This window comes from Carassius auratus, chromosome 33, assembly GCF_003368295.1.
Source record: "Carassius auratus strain Wakin chromosome 33, ASM336829v1, whole genome shotgun sequence".
NCBI lineage: Eukaryota > Metazoa > Chordata > Actinopteri > Cypriniformes > Cyprinidae > Carassius > Carassius auratus.
The window spans coordinates 2269639-2287006 of record NC_039275.1 but is presented as its reverse complement, the minus strand read 5'-3'; the positions used below and the strand labels follow the sequence as shown (position 1 = coordinate 2287006).

At 35.8% G+C, this 17368-nt stretch overlaps 1 protein-coding gene across 1 annotated transcript; it reads right to left on the bottom strand.

The window, feature by feature from the left end:
- Positions 1 to 2675: 2675 nt before the first annotated feature.
- On the bottom strand, positions 2676 to 16429 carry LOC113052702 (serine/threonine-protein phosphatase 2A 55 kDa regulatory subunit B alpha isoform-like). The gene is made up of 10 exons (XM_026217113.1): positions 16163 to 16429; positions 15620 to 15691; positions 12233 to 12330; positions 11161 to 11326; positions 10747 to 10859; positions 10484 to 10661; positions 9404 to 9568; positions 9106 to 9275; positions 5942 to 6033; positions 2676 to 4400 (listed from the first exon to the last, which is right to left on the bottom strand). Exons 1-10 carry the CDS (start codon positions 16167 to 16169, stop codon positions 4121 to 4123), a joined length of 1341 nt encoding a protein of 446 aa, XP_026072898.1. The 5' UTR covers positions 16170 to 16429; the 3' UTR covers positions 2676 to 4120.
- Between the last annotated feature and the right edge of the window lie 939 nt (positions 16430 to 17368).

Sequence of the window (17368 nt, the reverse complement as noted above, 5' to 3'; positions counted from 1 at the left end):
AAGGCTCCGAAGTGCCGATCTGAATCAACGGAGTCGCGAACAGGCTCCGAATTGCCGATCTGAAAACTTCGACCAAAGAATGTAAAAAATAAATCCATTTAATATTACGGTTGCGGGGAATTTGGACAAGCATGAGTTATTTTATTTAATCTGTGTTAGTTTAAGGTTATTTTATTTTATTTTATTTTTTAACCTAATACACGGAGACACTGATAGATGTGTCTGCTTTGCACTGGAGCATTTCAGTGGGCTTAAATAGTTCTCTCTTTACAGCGGATATAGTTCCCAAACAACTGACAATTTTGACCTAAATATGATTTTCAGTTACAATAATTAATCCTAAATTTCGACATTAATAACTTACTTTTAGCAACATCAGACGCATGCACGCTCACAAGATCTCCCGGTTCTTACTTCAGGAGACTCGCACTAAACCGTTCATTTGAATCAGTGAGTGGTCGACTCCAGAACAGCTGCAATCGGATCATTCTAATTCGTAAACGAATCGTTTGGTGCGATTCGCGATCTGAGTAAATTTATTTTGAAAAGACACCGCTTCTGCGTGTCGGAGCACGTGATATATTATAGGGAGTAACGATATGTTTTATGAAATGTAGTGAAGTTAAAAGTACGATCTTATGCTTTGGAATGTAGTGAAGTAAAAGTAAAAGTTAGCTACTCAAAATAAAACTACTCCAGTAGAGTTCAGATAATTGAAAAATGTACTTAAGTACAGTAACGAAGTAAAGCTACTCCGTTACTGTCCACCACTGCCTCTCCCTGCAGTTTGCCTCTTCTGTGGGTTTTATTGTTCTGGGTCTGAATTTGGGCTCCTGGGATCTCAAAAAAGAAACATTTTCAATCTCCAAGGTGAACGTTATGACAACAAACTCTTAGAAAAAAGGGTTCATTGGGGTTCTATATAGAACCAGGGCTCTTTACTCAACTCCAAAGAACCCTTTATGCTAAAAAGGTTCTATAATGACAAGAAAGTACCCTTTTGGCACAAAGGTTCTTTAGGCTATTATTCATTCATTCATATCTTGAATTTTGTGAACATTCACATGCATTCATAAATGCATTTGAATACACCGAATAATGCAGTGAAAGAACGCACACAAATTGCACACGCGCACTAGTATGACTTCATCATGTAACTTTACATTAGCCTTGATGTGTGCACTTAGGCACGATTTGTTTAGTTTTTGAATCTACTTGATACTGTTAACACATCATTAAAACAAGAAATACCAGTTCACATTTCACACCTAAGCATGCGTGGAAAACTTAATTAGAACTAGCTACTAAATTAGTCAATAATGCCTATCCATATACAGCTATGATTCGCCAACTTCAAATGATTCGCGAACCCGCTTTGAATTCCCGAACTGACTCAAATGATTCGCGAACCCGCTACGAACTCCTGAACTGACTCAAATGATTCGCGAACCCGCTACGAACTCCTGAACTGACTCAATTGATTCGCAAACCCGCTTTGAACTCCCGAACAGACTCAAATGATTCGCGATCCCCAAACTGACTCAAATGATGCGCAATCCCGCCCGAACTCCCGAACTGATTCAAATGATTTGCAAACCCCAAACTGACTCAAATGATTCACGAACCCACTCCGAACTCCCGAACTGATATAAAAAAAGTGCGACTTATAGTTAGTTTAGGATGATGTAAGGAAGTGATATTCAGGTTGCTACATTTTTAATGATTACAGTAGTTAAAACAGATAAACTTCAACATTTCAGCTGTAAAATGCCACATGCAGCTAATATTAAGAAATATTTTGTGCTTTTACTTTTAAAAATGTTGCTAACGTTAAAGTTAATGCTTACAAACTGAAGATTTTGAATACAGAAGTTACATTTGTAATGGTGTATTTTCATTTAGCTGTGGTATTATTATTTGTGCAGTAAGATTAATTACTGCATAAATTAATTAAGATTATTAAATAATAAATACATTTTAAGACAGCATGGAATAGATTGTATAATATGCTGTGACAACAGCATATTATATAATCTATTTCATGATATCTTGGAATAAAACCTTTTTTTTTTTATATATATATATAATTTGTTTATTCAGGTTGGGCTTAGACCAAGAGCAGAGAAAGACACTCACTCCAGCTCAACTTTAAATTACTTTTATGTGCCCCAAGTCAGATAGTTACATCCTAGAGTTTTTTTTATTTTTGTCAAACCACCCTCAGAAGAAGACAAAATACCTGACAGTACAGAGAGTGTTTAAGTTGAGTGTTTAAATCAACAGTACACAAAATCCAGGGCCGTTTTTTTATTCCCAGTCCGTCCCTGGTTGGTTGTGCATCTTTTTCGTTCCAATCAACTTTCTATTAACATGCTTGGATACAGCACTCTGTGAACAGCCAGCTTCTTTGGCAGTGAATGTTTGTGGCTTACCCTCCTTGTGAAGGGTGTCAATGATGGTCTTCAGGACAACTGTAAGATCAGCAGTCTTCCCCATGATTGTGTAGCCTAGTGAACCAAAATGAGAGACCATTTTGAAGGCTCAGGAATCCTTTGCAGGTGTTTTGAGTTGATTAGCTGATTGGCACGACACCATATTTGTTGAGATTGGTGGGTTTTGTTAAATGTGAGACAAAATCATCACAATTAAAAGAACCAAAGACTTAAACTACTTCAGTCTGTGTGCAGTGAATTTATTTAATACTCAAGTTTTACAATTTGAGTTGAATTACTGAATTTAACTTTTCAACAACACTCTATAATTTGTTGAGATGCACCTGTATATACTGACAGTTATCGACAGACAGATTTATCCATCTATTTATCTATCTGGTTTTCCATTTACATACATATACACACATTATATAATCATTACACGTTTAAGTTGTTGATGTAAAGATAGACAGCATCCAATGTTTACATGCACTGCCATTATAACAACCTAAAAACCTGTTACTTCGGTTCACAGATCACCAACTCCTAAAATAGCAGAGGCCCAGATTCATTTCACGGTGTCCTATTTGCTCCAGCTAACGTAAATGTGGGGCAGATGTTTAAAGATGAGTGATTCTGCTCTGTATGGTTTTATATTACCTGGTATGTAATAGTGCCATTTAATTGGATTTTCCTTTAATGACCTATGAATGGAAAAATAAATGACCCCAAGAAGTTTAGCTTCCAGTCTTAAAATTAAGTTTTATTTTACATTTTGGGTTTTACAACTATTAAGATAAAGGGAACATACTTTAGGGTTTGTTCATATACAGCAGGCCTGATTTCCATGTAAACACTCTGATTTCCATTCTGCACCAATCAACAGCATAAACACACTGAATACTGTCAAGGACATAATTTAAAATTTTCCCGAAAATTCATATAAAAATATCTAGAGCATTCTTCACCTCATAAGAGCCATTCTGTATTAAAACGCTGCAAATAAAATGACACATCAAAAGATGCTGAAAATCATAAAACATGCACAAATGCACAAACATTTACTTATGACTTAAAACACGTGTGTGTCTCTCTATAAAACAATTAAAAGACACTGATTAAAAAGTCTCCCTTTCCTCAAAGACTAAGATATTGCATAAAATTAATGCCACGATTAGTTGTACCCATTACAGATTTAATGTAGGGAATAATGGAGCTATTTGGGAACCCTGCTATAAGTCAATTGCACTTGTGGATGAATGTCAGGCGTCAGACTGAGTGTTTGGTGGAGGAAACATCCCGTTGCACCAGGCCTGAGTTCAGAAGGGAGCGATCAGTGCGTGACTAGTCGAATTGATTAATTATGACTCCACAAACTCATTAAATAGGATTCTGCGGTTTGCTTGCAAGTCCGTTTGGTTACATGTTGATAACCCAGCAATCAGAGATGTTTTCGATTAAAGCTAAAACAGACAAGGTGCAAAATAAAAAAACAAATACAGTAATACAAATAGAAATCCCTTCCACCGACCTACAGTGTATCAGTTAACGTAATAGAATAAACCAATGGTATTTTTGTACTACAGTGGTTAATATTAGGACTATGAGTTTCAGGAGAGACGTTGTGCCCGGCCTGTATCCCGCCTGACTCTTGGAGCTAGGAATGGGGACAAAGCAGTTTGAAATCCCTAATTCAGTTTCTCCTGGAATATGTAAAGGTTATTGACTGTCGCCAGTGCGACGATGTTATCCTGCGGATGCCAGGAGGTGTAGAGGATCTTTCTGCTGAAGTCCAGGCAGTCGACGCCGATCTCGTTCCTCTTGCGCCGGCTCCCCGTGGACACACGCCAGGTCTTGAGTGGGCAACCGGGGGAGCCGTTCTCCCATGAGGCCTCCAGGGTCACGTCCCTCTGGGCGTCACGATTGAACATTCGGAAGAAGTTGTTATAGGAGCCCGTCATGACCTCACTGTGAACGGAGAGGTGAAAGATTATGAGATAATGAGGCAAAGATGAATAAAGGAAAAAAGTAAAGCTAACTGTTATTACCAAAATGTTGAAATGTAGGGCTGAGATATAAATATGTATGTATAAAATATTAAATAATGAAATAAACCATTATACAATTACATAATTTTTTTTTTCACCATTTCCCTTTTCCATTTAGTTTTAACTTATTTTTTTTTTAAATAACTGAAACTGATTTTTAACTGAACTTAAGTATAACTATTTAAACATTTAAGGACACAAAACTAATGTAAGCGACAATGCACCACAGAATTACTAATACTTTAAAATTAAAACAGAACATATAAAAATAACATCCAAAATGCAAATTGAAAATATTAATTAAAACAAACTATAACACTAATAATAAAATAACACTGATTGATATATAGTTTATGTATTTGCTTTGACTTTTTTCAGGAAAAAACAAACAAACTATAATTTCAGCCTAAAAGCCACTGCTGCATTAGTGTAAATCTCTAGTTAAAATAAATAAATAAAAAAAACAACTTTTATTTTTTACACTGCTTTTCACCAAATAAACAGAGGTAAATATAAATATATTTAGGAATATACTGTGTGTGTGTGTGCGTGTGTGTGTGTATGTGTGTATATATATATATATATATATATATATATATATATATATATATATATATATATATATATATATATATATATATAAATTGTTTTGTTGTCAGTCGTAATGAATTCTGAATGGATTTTGTGCAAAATGAAAAAGTTAATTTTATCAATTGTTTTTCTGCAATTATTACTGCCATTGTATTTAATTTATGGGGTTTATGGGGATTTTTTTATGTTTTTGAAAAATATATATTTTCTGTTCCTCAAACCTGCATTTATTTGATAATAAAATCCGTAATTTCATTAATAGTGGAAAAAAATATAAGAATTGTTTAAAAAAACTTTTATATTGTAAAAGATAATTTATTTCTGTGATAAAAGCTGTATTTTCAGCATCATTCCACCAGTCTTTAGTGTCACATGATCTTCAGAAACCAATAATCAAAACATTTCTGATTATCATCAATGCTGAAAACAGTTATGCTGCTTCATTTTTTTTTTTTTTTAGAAACCAAGGTTTTCAGGATTGTCTGATGTATAGAAAATTCCAAAGAACAGCATTTCTTTTAAATAGAAATATTGACATTACAAAGGTTTTTACAGTCACTTTGAAGTATTCATTTCTTTCAAAAAACTACACCACAACATTGAATGTAGCATTTTGCTGAAAATGAGCAAGTTCCTGAAACGGTGTCGTGTGTCAGTAAATACAAGCGCTCTGTTAGTCACAGATGAAAGCTTCGGTCAGACAGACACACACAGCTCATGTCTGCTGGAGGTCTGCTTTGTATGGGCTTTTATCATGAACTGAAACGAGCCCAGAGAGCCTTTCGTCATTAGCAGAGTCCGTCAGCTGAACAGAAACATCATGATGATTGCTTCTCACACTACAACTGAACGCGAGTCGTGTCTCCTCACCTGTCGTCGCTCCTCCAGCAGCACTCAAACTTATCAAAGATGCAGTCGTTCTCGTAGAGAGAGCACAGCTTACTCCTGAGATAACCATGAACCTGATGAGAGAGAGAGAGAGAGAGAGAGAGAGAGAGAGAGAGAGAAATCACACTAATGTCACACAGCAGGGAAAGCTAGTTTATGAAGATCCCAGATTCTTAATGTTTAATCAGGGCATTCTGGGTAATCAGAGCCAAAAAACTAATGTCATAAGTAGACTGAGAAGCATTAATTTAATGAAAAAAAAATAGCTATGAAACATTATGAAATATTTCTATGAAACCTCTTTGACTTTTTCTTCAGAGCCAAAACAGTTAAATATTGTAATTAGGGATGCACGATCATGATTTTTCATGGACGATTCCGATTTTTTTTTACAAGCAAAATGGCCGATTCTGATACCCGTTTTTTTTTTTTTAAGCAACAAACAAGAAAGAAGGAAAGTGTGCATAAACAAGATGTCTATTTGGTATTTAATAGACCAAACTGGCGTTTGGCTATTGAAAACAATAACCATAACCATCTGAAATGAATGCCAGTAACTGCACAGTAAGTAGCCTACACTCAATACAAACACAGATGGTACAGACATCAGCTTTTAGCTTTTGTTTTTGAATTGGGTTGAAACTACAGAGAACTGGCCTTAAATTAAAAGATTAACTGTAACCATGTGAAATTAAAGGCAATAACTGCATAGTTCTACAATCCAAAAAACACAATCAACACACATTCAATAAGAGGTTTCTAAATCAGCATTCAGTATTTGTTTTTAGTTTTTAAATTTGGTTTTAAATTAAATAAAAAGTTTTACCAGTGAGAATAAAAAAGTACTCTATGCTATATTAATAAATTATTCCAAAATGTTAAAATCAAATAATGTTGGTGTGATTAAAACAAAGATTCTTGTGTTTCATTCATCCAATTAAGAAATAAATAAAAATAGGGTAATGATTCACACCTATATTTTTGTACTTGAGCCAATGAAAAATAAATAACTATTTGCTCAAGTTAAAAAATATAGATGTGAATCATTATCCTAATTCTTTTTTTATTTGATGAATGAAACACTTTTTTTTTCAGTGTTCTACAGCAGGTGATTTTTAAATCAAATTAAGTCGATGTATTTGTAAAGCAAATTTAAAAAAAAATCATCCTTTATACAGGACTGACGTTTACTCCTGGCTTTTCAAACGTGTGTGCAATTTATACTTAAAAAAATCAAATAAATAAAAAATCAGTTTTGTCACAGTTTAGTCGGTTTAGTTTCTCATCCAACACGCGAGAAGTTGAGCTGAACATCCCTTCACTGTCTCTGCTTGTGCAGGAAGCGTATGGAATTACAAATGCGCAAACATGTACAGTACACTCGCGCAGGAAAGGGGCTTTTATTTGTGCGCCAGAACATCAGCTGCTGTTCGCTTCCCGCTATCTGTGCCTCAGACATGAAGCTCTGCACTTCCAGTGCTGAACGGCTGCACGTGTCCTGCACACAGATTTCGAAATACTTCCACACACATGACATGATAGTGAATGATTACAATGCATTCTGTGCACGCGGGCGCACTTCTGGAAAAATCCGCAGAAAAAAAGACCAAAAACCGTCCGACTGCCTATCACGTATTTTAAGCAAAAAACGTCCGTTTCCAATTTATGGCCGGTCAACCAGGGCATCCCTAATTGTAACTGTAAATATATATATATATATTTTTTTTTACAGTAAAACACTAAAAAAAGTAGCCATGCTTTCTACACTATTTTTTTCCCCACTAAATACAATCATTTTCAAATGTGTTTAGAGAAATTAGTAGATTTTATGAAAAAAAGTTTAGTTTCATTCATTCCATTTCAGATATTATTACAGCCACTGAATTGTATTACACTACCATTCATACATTTTAAGGTATAGTTAGCTTAAGATATTTGTTTTTAATAGAATAATAATAATATAATAAATAGTAATTATAATAATTAACTAATCATATCAAACAATCAATCACTAAACATAATTTATTACTAATACAGGATAGTTAATAAGACAAAGACATAAAAATGTGTCAACGGTGAAGTTGGTCATGTATTAATTTTGGCATAAATTCTATTGGCATACAATCACTTCAGAATCCAAAGTGCCGTAATTAAGTTTACAATTACCGATAATTATAATCATGGTAATTGCAATATTTCATTAATGCAGTGCATCACATCCAACTTTTCATAATTCAATCGAATTCTGATGGCTTTTGCAACTGAAATATGGAAAAACAACATTATCATGCAGTGTAAAATACCTTTATAGAGATGGTCAAGAAATACATGTAAATTCCTGACACCACCTAGTGGTCGATGTTGCTAAATTGTTATTCTGTTTATAGTAGGGGGTCTCCAAAATTATCCTTTTCATTTTGTGTGAGACAATTCTATGAACTCGGTCCTGGAGAGTTCAGCTCAAGCCCGAATCAAACACACATGAACCAGATAATCAAGATCTTACTAGGCATGCTACAAAACTTTTAGGAAGGGGTGTTGATGTGTTTATGAGTTTAGAGACCCCTGGTTCATAGGATTGGTTCACACAAAATGAAAATGATCTTTTTTTTAACCCTCCTGTTGTTCCAAAACTCTTTGACTTACTTTGTTCAAAGGGAAGAGAGAAACTTTAAAAGAATCTTCTGGATGTTTCTTTCACATAACTATAAGTTATAAAGAGTGTTAAAGGTTACCGACAAGGACAAGTATAAAAGCAGTTCTTCTGAAATAGTCAGAATTCATGAAATAGCTTAATTTTCAGGTATAGATTAACTTCCTCTCCAGAAAGGTGTGAACCAGATCAGCATGATTCGGGAATGAATCAACTCTGACTGGATCAACCTATCGAATCACAAGCACTTTTTATAAGCTTAAAAGCCTCAGTCTAGATTAACTGTAATTGCATGGGTAAAACAACCAGAATATTCATCATTTCTCCTTTTGTGTCCCAGAAGTCAGTCACACAAATTAGAGCAACAATGAGGGCTGAGTAAATCATGACAGTTTTCATTTTTAGGTGAACTAATCCTTTAAAAATGATTAGCTTTGTCACACCAAAGCCAGATGGATTACTATATTTTCTGCCTCAGAGAGCGAAACAGCACCTGGTAGGTTTCCACCGGTCGACTCTCCATGTGCAGGTCCCAGATCTTCAGGGTCAGATAATCTCTGGTCATCATGTATCGGCCGCTGTGACTGAACTTGACGTCTGAGATGGATGAGATGATTTCAGAGAAGAAGGAGCGTGTGCTGGGGTCCTCGGGCTCCTCAAACACTGCACAGAAACGCATGATAAATGAGTTACACGACAACAAAAGTCCTCCTGAGAGGTTTACAGCTGAGATCAACCGAAACCTGTGTCATTGTGTGTGTCTAACGAGCAGTGAAACTTCAGAAACATACATTTCGAGTGTTGGTCACACAGCGCGGACGCCCTCATGTCACACAGACGCACGGAGCCCTTGCTGCTGCCGTACACAAACGTGTTGCACTGGAGCGGGTGAAACTCTGAAGCCGTGATCACCTCCGTCAGCTCCTCCATGTTCACCGGCTTGATATCAACAATGTCTGAGTCAGCGGTTAAGGGCAAGCTTCAGTTACACTACAAGACTGTGATCCAGTGTGCATTATAAGGAAAAAGAAAAGAATATAATTAAAAGGAAGTCCAGCAATTGCCTTATTAACCACTATGAAACATTCACGTGTTATATAATATAACTGCAAAAAACTGGGGTCGGTAAGATTTTAATTTAAGAAATTAAGCATGCATTAAGTGTCATTAAAGACATTTGTATTATTGCAAAAGAGTTCCATTTGAAATATTTTTTTCAAACTTTCTTTTCCTTAAATAATCCTGAAAAAAAAAACATGTAAATCATGGCTCTCATAAAAATATATAGCAGCACAACCTTTTACATGTAATTTATTTTCTGTAAGTTGCATTTTTTATCATCTGAAACATTTCCCACATGCGGAGTTTCACTTTAAATAGATTTGTTTACACTTGCTGTATGTAATGAATGACACTCATTTTAAATTATACTTATTTTTCATCCCTGTTCTGTTTCATCTAAATAATATTAATAATGCTACCGTTAAATTAAAATATTTGTTGAGTGGGGGGAACCTAAAATACATGTTTATAGTATTTATAACATTTTATTTACTGGCATTTTCATGTCATTTCTGAATGTAATAATAAAGTGTGACCTATATGCACTGATGCGACGTATTTCACTGAAAATATGAATGATTTCTGAAGGATCATGTGATGGTGAAGACTGGGTGCTAAACAAAATTCAGATTTGCATCATAGGAATAAATTACATTTTCAAATAGAAAACAGTTATTTTAAATTGCAAAATTTCACATCACCACAAAATGTTTTGTAATCTACACGCAGCCTTAGTGAGCAAAATCCTTCGGACCCTGAACTTTTTGAACCGCAGTATTTGACTTAACACAAACGGACAAACAGGATACTGAAGCTTCGGTCGGTGAAGTCCAGGTGCCACAGATTGATTCGGAGGTCATCGGCGGACAGATACGTCTCGTTGTCGCTGTTGACGGAGATGGAGTTGATGTGGTAGGTGTGAGCGTTGGCGTAAACCCGCCGTGGACTCGCCTCCACCATCAGATCCATCGGCTGGAACACTGGAACCTGCGCCGAGCAAAGCCCGTTACTCCTACAGACGACTTAATGCATTCACAGAATTCATAATGTGTGTGTGTGAGTGTGTTCACACCCGTAGTGTTGTGAGGGATGATGGATGCCTGTAGCGGCCATCCTCTTCTTTGAGGTTATAACCCTCTGGTCGCTTGTCTCGTTCACTGATTTTCCAGAGCTTGATGGTTTTATCTGCATGCAAGAAAACAACGGAGCATTGAATAATTAACATATTTGATAACAGAGTAACCCTCACGTATAAACGTGTGAATGTGACAGTCAGTGCCGGGGTTGCTATTATTAACGGAACTACTAAAAATCATTGTCATGCAATATTATATGAACAACTTCAAAATTTTATATACAAGAACTGATCAATTTGAACGATGCATAAATTATTAAAACTTAATTCAAATGAAAGCTAATTCAAAATATTAATAATAGAAATCATATTAAATTGACACTAATCTGTGCATTTCATCTGTTAAATCACCGTTTGTCGACAACAGGAAGTGTGCAGCATTTTTTTGAGGAAGCCAGCGGATCTTGTTGATCTTTTCCTCTATTTCCAGACTCTTCAGATAGTCGAACTCCGGCTCGTGACTCTGGAACGTGCTGTAGACGTTATACTCGGCGCGGCCCTGCGGCAGGCTCTTACTCTGATAGGACACAGAGATCCCACATGATCCTTTAAACATCTTGCATTACAATGATGCTGACAATCTGTCCATGCTGTTAACTGATACAAAGCTGAAATTAAATCTAAATGTTAGATGATAAACTTAAATGAAATGTTGCTTTTGCAATTAAGTCAGAAATAAGCGGAAGCACAAAAATAACTAAAACTGAAATACAAATAAAGCTAAAAACAGTAATATTAAAAAGAAAAAACATATAGAAAAATGACAAAAGCACATAACAAAATTATTAAAACGTAAACTATTTAAACATATCGTAATAAAACCTAAATCATATTATTAATAATTTATATAATAATACTAAAACATCATCGGAATGTGTATTATTAAAAGAATAGTCTACACAAAATGCTCTCAAATGTGCATTTATTTAAATCCAACGTGTTGTAATTGATCAAAAGACAGATGAGAACCAAATTGCATAACATGTCTTGAAGTGCAAAGGTTGAATATTTGGAATATCTGTTTATGGTCTCCATTTCAAGCAAAGAAAAGCCCATGTTGATTATTTTCATCATAAAAAATTCTATATTTTAAGTTTTTGCTGTCATCCAAAAATATTCCAGGATTATAAATCACAAATTTACATTTTGCCAAAATGTTTCCAGAAAAATCCTGATGGAAACATCTGTTTGGATTCCCATGCAAAATGTATGAAATCATAAAATATGTTCTCAGATTTGTCTATTCAAACCTGGTGTTTTGTAATCAATCACATGACACGTGAGAACCAATAACATTTCGCCTTGAGGTGCCAGGTTTGAACATGTGCAGTATGTATTTATGGCATCCTTTTGCATTTCCAATAACAATTTCAAGCCCCGAAGCTTATTTATACTCCAGCCTTTCATCATTGATCCATCTCACCTCTTGTTCTTGCTGGAAGATCACGATTCTTCCACCTCGATCTCCTGTGGCCAAAAGCTCGCCGGAATGATTGAACTCCACCGCAGAGATGATGTCAGCTGCAACACACACAATAATGAATTATTGAAAAGAGCAACTATGAGCATATTGTTTCTCTGAATGCTTCTGAGAAGATAAGTGACTGCTTGTGTTTGAGGGCATGTGGGTGGGAACATGCGGAGCCTGGCATTAAAAGCATCTCGGGCATCTGCACACACAGTATCGGCCAACAAGCCCCCCGTCCATGCCTTTCCTAACAATAACAATCTCTCTCTCTTTCTGTCTGTTGTATTATTGTGACGGGTGGCAGTGTGGTGCTGGGCTGTGCCATCCTCTGACACAAGCCATAAAACAAATCCTTTATGTTTGATACATATGCAAATTTAACCTCATAGAAACATACAGTATATATATAAATGAGACATACTTTGACACAAACAGTCGCAGAGCCAGTGTAGCGTTTCGAACTTTTCCATTCATCCAGACTTACATTCTAAATTGTTTTATAAATATAGCACTCAAAAGCGCACTTTATAGCAGGTAGAACATTTTATAGTAAATTATACACAAACAAACCTGTGAGACCTCCGTTCATCTTCTGAACACAGTTTAAGATATTTTAGATTTAGTCTGAGAGCTCTCAGTCCCTCCATTGAAGCTGTGTGTACGGTATACTGTCCATGTCCAGAAAGGTACGAAACATCATCAAAGTAGTCCATGTGATATCAGAGGGTCAGTAAAATTTTTTTTTTGAAGCATAGAAAATTAATTTTGGCCAAAAAATTGAAAAAACTACGACTTTATTCATCATTGTCTTCTCTTCCGGGTCTATTGTGAGATTTCAAAACAAAACAGTGTAGTGATATCCGGTTCATGAACGAATCATTCGATGTAACCGGATCTTCTTGAACCAGTTCACCTAATCGAATTGAATCGTTTTAAACAGTTTGTGTCTCCAATACACATTAATCCACAAATGACTTAAACTGTAAACTTTTTTAATGTGGCTGACACTCCGTCTGAGTTAAGATGCTATTTTTGGACCAAAATGTATTTTCGATGCTTCAACAAATTCTAACTGACCCTCTGATGTGACATGGACTACTTTGATGATGTTTTTCTTGCCTTTCTGGACATGGACAGTAGACTGTACACACAGCTTCAATAGAGGGACTGAGAGCTCTCGGACTAAATCTAAAATATCTTAAACTGTGTTCAGAAGATGAACGGAGGTCTCACGGGTTTGGAACGACATGAGGGTGAGTTATTAATGACATAATTGTGATTATTGGGTGAACTTACTCTTTAAGATGCGTTTTTTAATTTCTACACGTTACCTTAAGGGATTTTCCAATTATTAAAATTTTAGTATAACATTATAATACCATTCATGTTTTTATTTTAAAGAAGAAACCAAACCGATGTATATTTGAGGCATAATACTATAGAAACGCACTAAAGGTTTTTCAGTTAAGAGTGTTTTCAGCTTGTTTATTTTCATATCAAAATATGGCATGCAGTTGCATCAAACAATGGTATAAACATCATTAAACGTAAATTGTAATAATCATAATTAATAATCACAAATGCAATTTCAAAGGAATAATCAACAATTATGTTTTTTATCATAATCGTGCAGCCCTGCATTACATGCAAGAAGAACCAAATCATAAACTTCAGGAGCAAAGACGGTAGCGGATAAGTGGAAAACATGGCAGCCAAAAACAAACAAAAATAATAACAAACTTGCTACAAATAAGTAATAATAAGGAAAAAAAATTACGCAAAAATGACTACAGATTTTATACATTTTGAAGAACCTTTATCAATTTATAATAGTTTTACGGTAGTAACTAATATATTTTTAACTACATTAATGTATATATGATTATAAACAAATTAATAACACCATCATAACAGTCTGTTTTTTTTTACTTAATATGTAGCACAATTATCAAACAAAACAAACAAACAAAAAAAGACTAAAATATTTCACACACTTTGAAGATCATTATAATGGAACTTATGATTTTAAAGTATAACTCTGGTATTTGTGTTTACAGTATAACTCTGGTATTTGTGTTTATTTACAGCGGTAACTCTGGTATTTGTGTTTACGGTAGCAACTCTGGTATTCGTGTTTACGGTAGTAATGCTGGTATTTGTGTTTACGGTAGTAACTCTGCTATTTGCGTTTACAGTTTAACTCTGCTATGTTTACAGCAGTAACGCTGGTATTCGCGTTTACAGCCGTAGCGCTGGTATTCGCGTTTATAGCCGTATCGCTGGTATTCGCGTTTAAAGCAGTTAACGCTGGTATTCGCGTTTAAAGCAGTTAACGTTGGTATTCATGTTTACAGCAGTAACTCTGGTATTCGCGTTTAAAGCAGTTAACGCTGGTATTCGCGTTTACAGCAGTAACTCTGCTATTCGCGTTTACAGCAGTAACTCTGCTATTCGCGTTTACAGCAGTAACTCTGCTATTCGCGTTTACAGCAGTAACTCTGCTATTCGCGTTTACAGCAGTAACTCTGCTATTCGCGTTTACAGCAGTAACTCTGGTATTCGCGTTTATAGCAGTAACTCTGGTATTCGCGTTTACAGCAGTAACTCTGGTATTCGTGTTTACAGCAGTAACTCTGGTATTCGTGTTTACAGTAGTAGTAACTCTGGTATTCGTGTTTACAGTAGTAGTAACTCTGGTATTCGCGTTTACAGTAGTAGTAACTCTGGTATTCGCGTTTACAGTAGTAGTAACTCTGCTATTCGCGTTTACAGCAGTAACTCTGCTATTCGCGTTTACAGCAGTAACTCTGGTATTCGCGTTTATAGCAGTAACTCTGGTATTCGCGTTTACAGCAGTAACTCTGGTATTCGTGTTTACAGCAGTAACTCTGGTATTCGTGTTTACAGTAGTAGTAACTCTGGTATTCGTGTTTACAGTAGTAGTAACTCTGGTATTCGTGTTTACAGTAGTAGTAACTCTGGTATTCGCGTTTACAGTAGTAGTAACTCTGGTATTCGCGTTTACAGTAGTAGTAACTCTGGTATTCGCGTTTACAGCAGTAACTCTGGTATTCGCGTTTACAGCAGTAACTCTGGTATTCGTGTTTACAGTAGTAGTAACTCTGGTATTCGTGTTTACAGTAGTAGTAACTCTGGTATTCGTGTTTACAGTAGTAGTAACTCTGGTATTCGCGTTTACAGTAGTAGTAACTCTGGTATTCGTGTTTACAGTAGTAGTAACTCTGGTATTCGCGTTTACAGTAGTAGTAACTCTGGTATTCGTGTTTACAGTAGTAACTCTGGTATTCGTGTTTACAGCAGTAACTCTGGTATTTGCCTTACCTTCAGCTACATCGTCATCTATGGCTCCTTTGACCTGGGACAGACACCAGCGGCTCTGGCCCTCTCCATCTCCTGGAACCGAAGACAAATTCAGACTGTATGTCCAACACGAAGACCACATGAAAAAAACCCTCTCTGTGTCCACAACCACAAATGTGTCAAAAAAGACCACACCTGTGAAGGACTAGAGACTAGAGACAGTTAATAAAATCTTCATGAAAATCAACAGTGTCCAATACGTTTGCATGGATTTGAGGAAGAGCTGTTGATCAGGACTGTGTCCGGCAGTCTGTGCCTAACATCTGCCCACAGCCAGCAAGCACCAAACATCTGATGATCTACACATGCATCATAACACAGAGGTGGGACCGTGTTTCTGATTCAACATCATCAAATTCAACATACACAGACAAAGCAGGACACTAACAGCTACCCAAATAACAGTTTGACTTCAAAGCAACGTAATGCACGGCAAACACATTATGTGCCTGCGTGAATCATGAGGAATCATGAGAAATACAACGAAATTAAAGTTGCATCTACCGTCCATGCTGCGCTGGATTTGATTCAAACCGGGCCTGTTTATTTTTCGATGCTGATTTCAAGCGTCTTTTCCTCTGACTCGGTTATTTCAAGAATATATATTGGGATAAGAGAACACTGGATTTCTTAAGAAAGTGCCGGAACACGGTTTGATTTCATAATTCCCTCCGTACAGAAGCGCGTTTAGCTTCTCTATCATTCTATCGTCACGCGCGCTGGTTGTGCCCACGCACGAGACCGACAGCGACCACACGCGGTCACGTCCAGAACCACCGCTATTTTTTTGGTCTTCTTCTTCTTTTTAATGTTAAACGGCGGTTGGCATCCAGCGTTATTTGCGCATTACCGCCACCTTCTGCTCCGGAGTGTGAATCTGATAAAAGGTTTACAGACTAATTCACCAAATTCCCTCCCAGCGTCTCCCCTAGGCTTACAAATCCACACACTTCATCCTTATTCTACTATATAATAATACTAATAGTAATTTTAACCTTCCTCAATACTCCTATTACTGTTAAAAATCCCTTGTGTCTCTTAAGAAATCAACCCGGCGACTTGAACAAAATCATAATAAATTACGAACTATAAACACAAATGTAATGTTGTATTATGATAATATAGGAAGTATTCATTTGCAAAAAACAGAAACCTCTGTTTTTATAAAATTTCATAAATCTTGTTTTTTTTATTGTGTTATCGTTTTTATTGTTTTCTTTATTTTTTTTTAGGTAATATCATTTAATCAAAACAACCCAACTGCACAATGCAGAATAGAAAAAAATAATACTATTTTGACATTTCTTAAAAACAAGTGCATTCTCATAGCTCATATTTTCATAGTGTAGAAATAATATTTAAGATTGTTGTTCATATGCATTTCAAATTTAAAAGTTCCCCAGTTATGCTATAAAAACATGTAATATATATACTCCATCCTACATCCTTGCATTTCACTCTATTCTATTCCATTATCATCTATAGCACAACTGTTCATACAATTTATTTATTTTTCAATAATAGTCTGTGTGTTGTTGTTGTCCCTTTGTACTGGAAGCTTATGTCACTAAAACAAATTCCTTGCAAGCAAACTTCGCAATAAACAGTGTTGCAATAAAGCTCTTTCTGATTCTGAAAAGAAGTACGGATCTGAATCAAAGTAGCACTTTATTTTACAGTCCAGTTCCTCATGTACATACTATGTCCTTA

Excerpts from the sequence above, each read along its gene's own strand:
- LOC113052702 (XM_026217113.1), bottom strand. Across the intron at positions 11,327-12,232 it reads TCTTCCAGCAAGAACAAGAG|AGTAAGAGCCTGCCGCAGGG; the intron begins GTGAGATGGATC and ends GTGTCCTATCAG. Across the intron at positions 10,860-11,160 it reads CTTCCTGTTGTCGACAAACG|ATAAAACCATCAAGCTCTGG; the intron begins GTGATTTAACAG and ends TCTTGCATGCAG.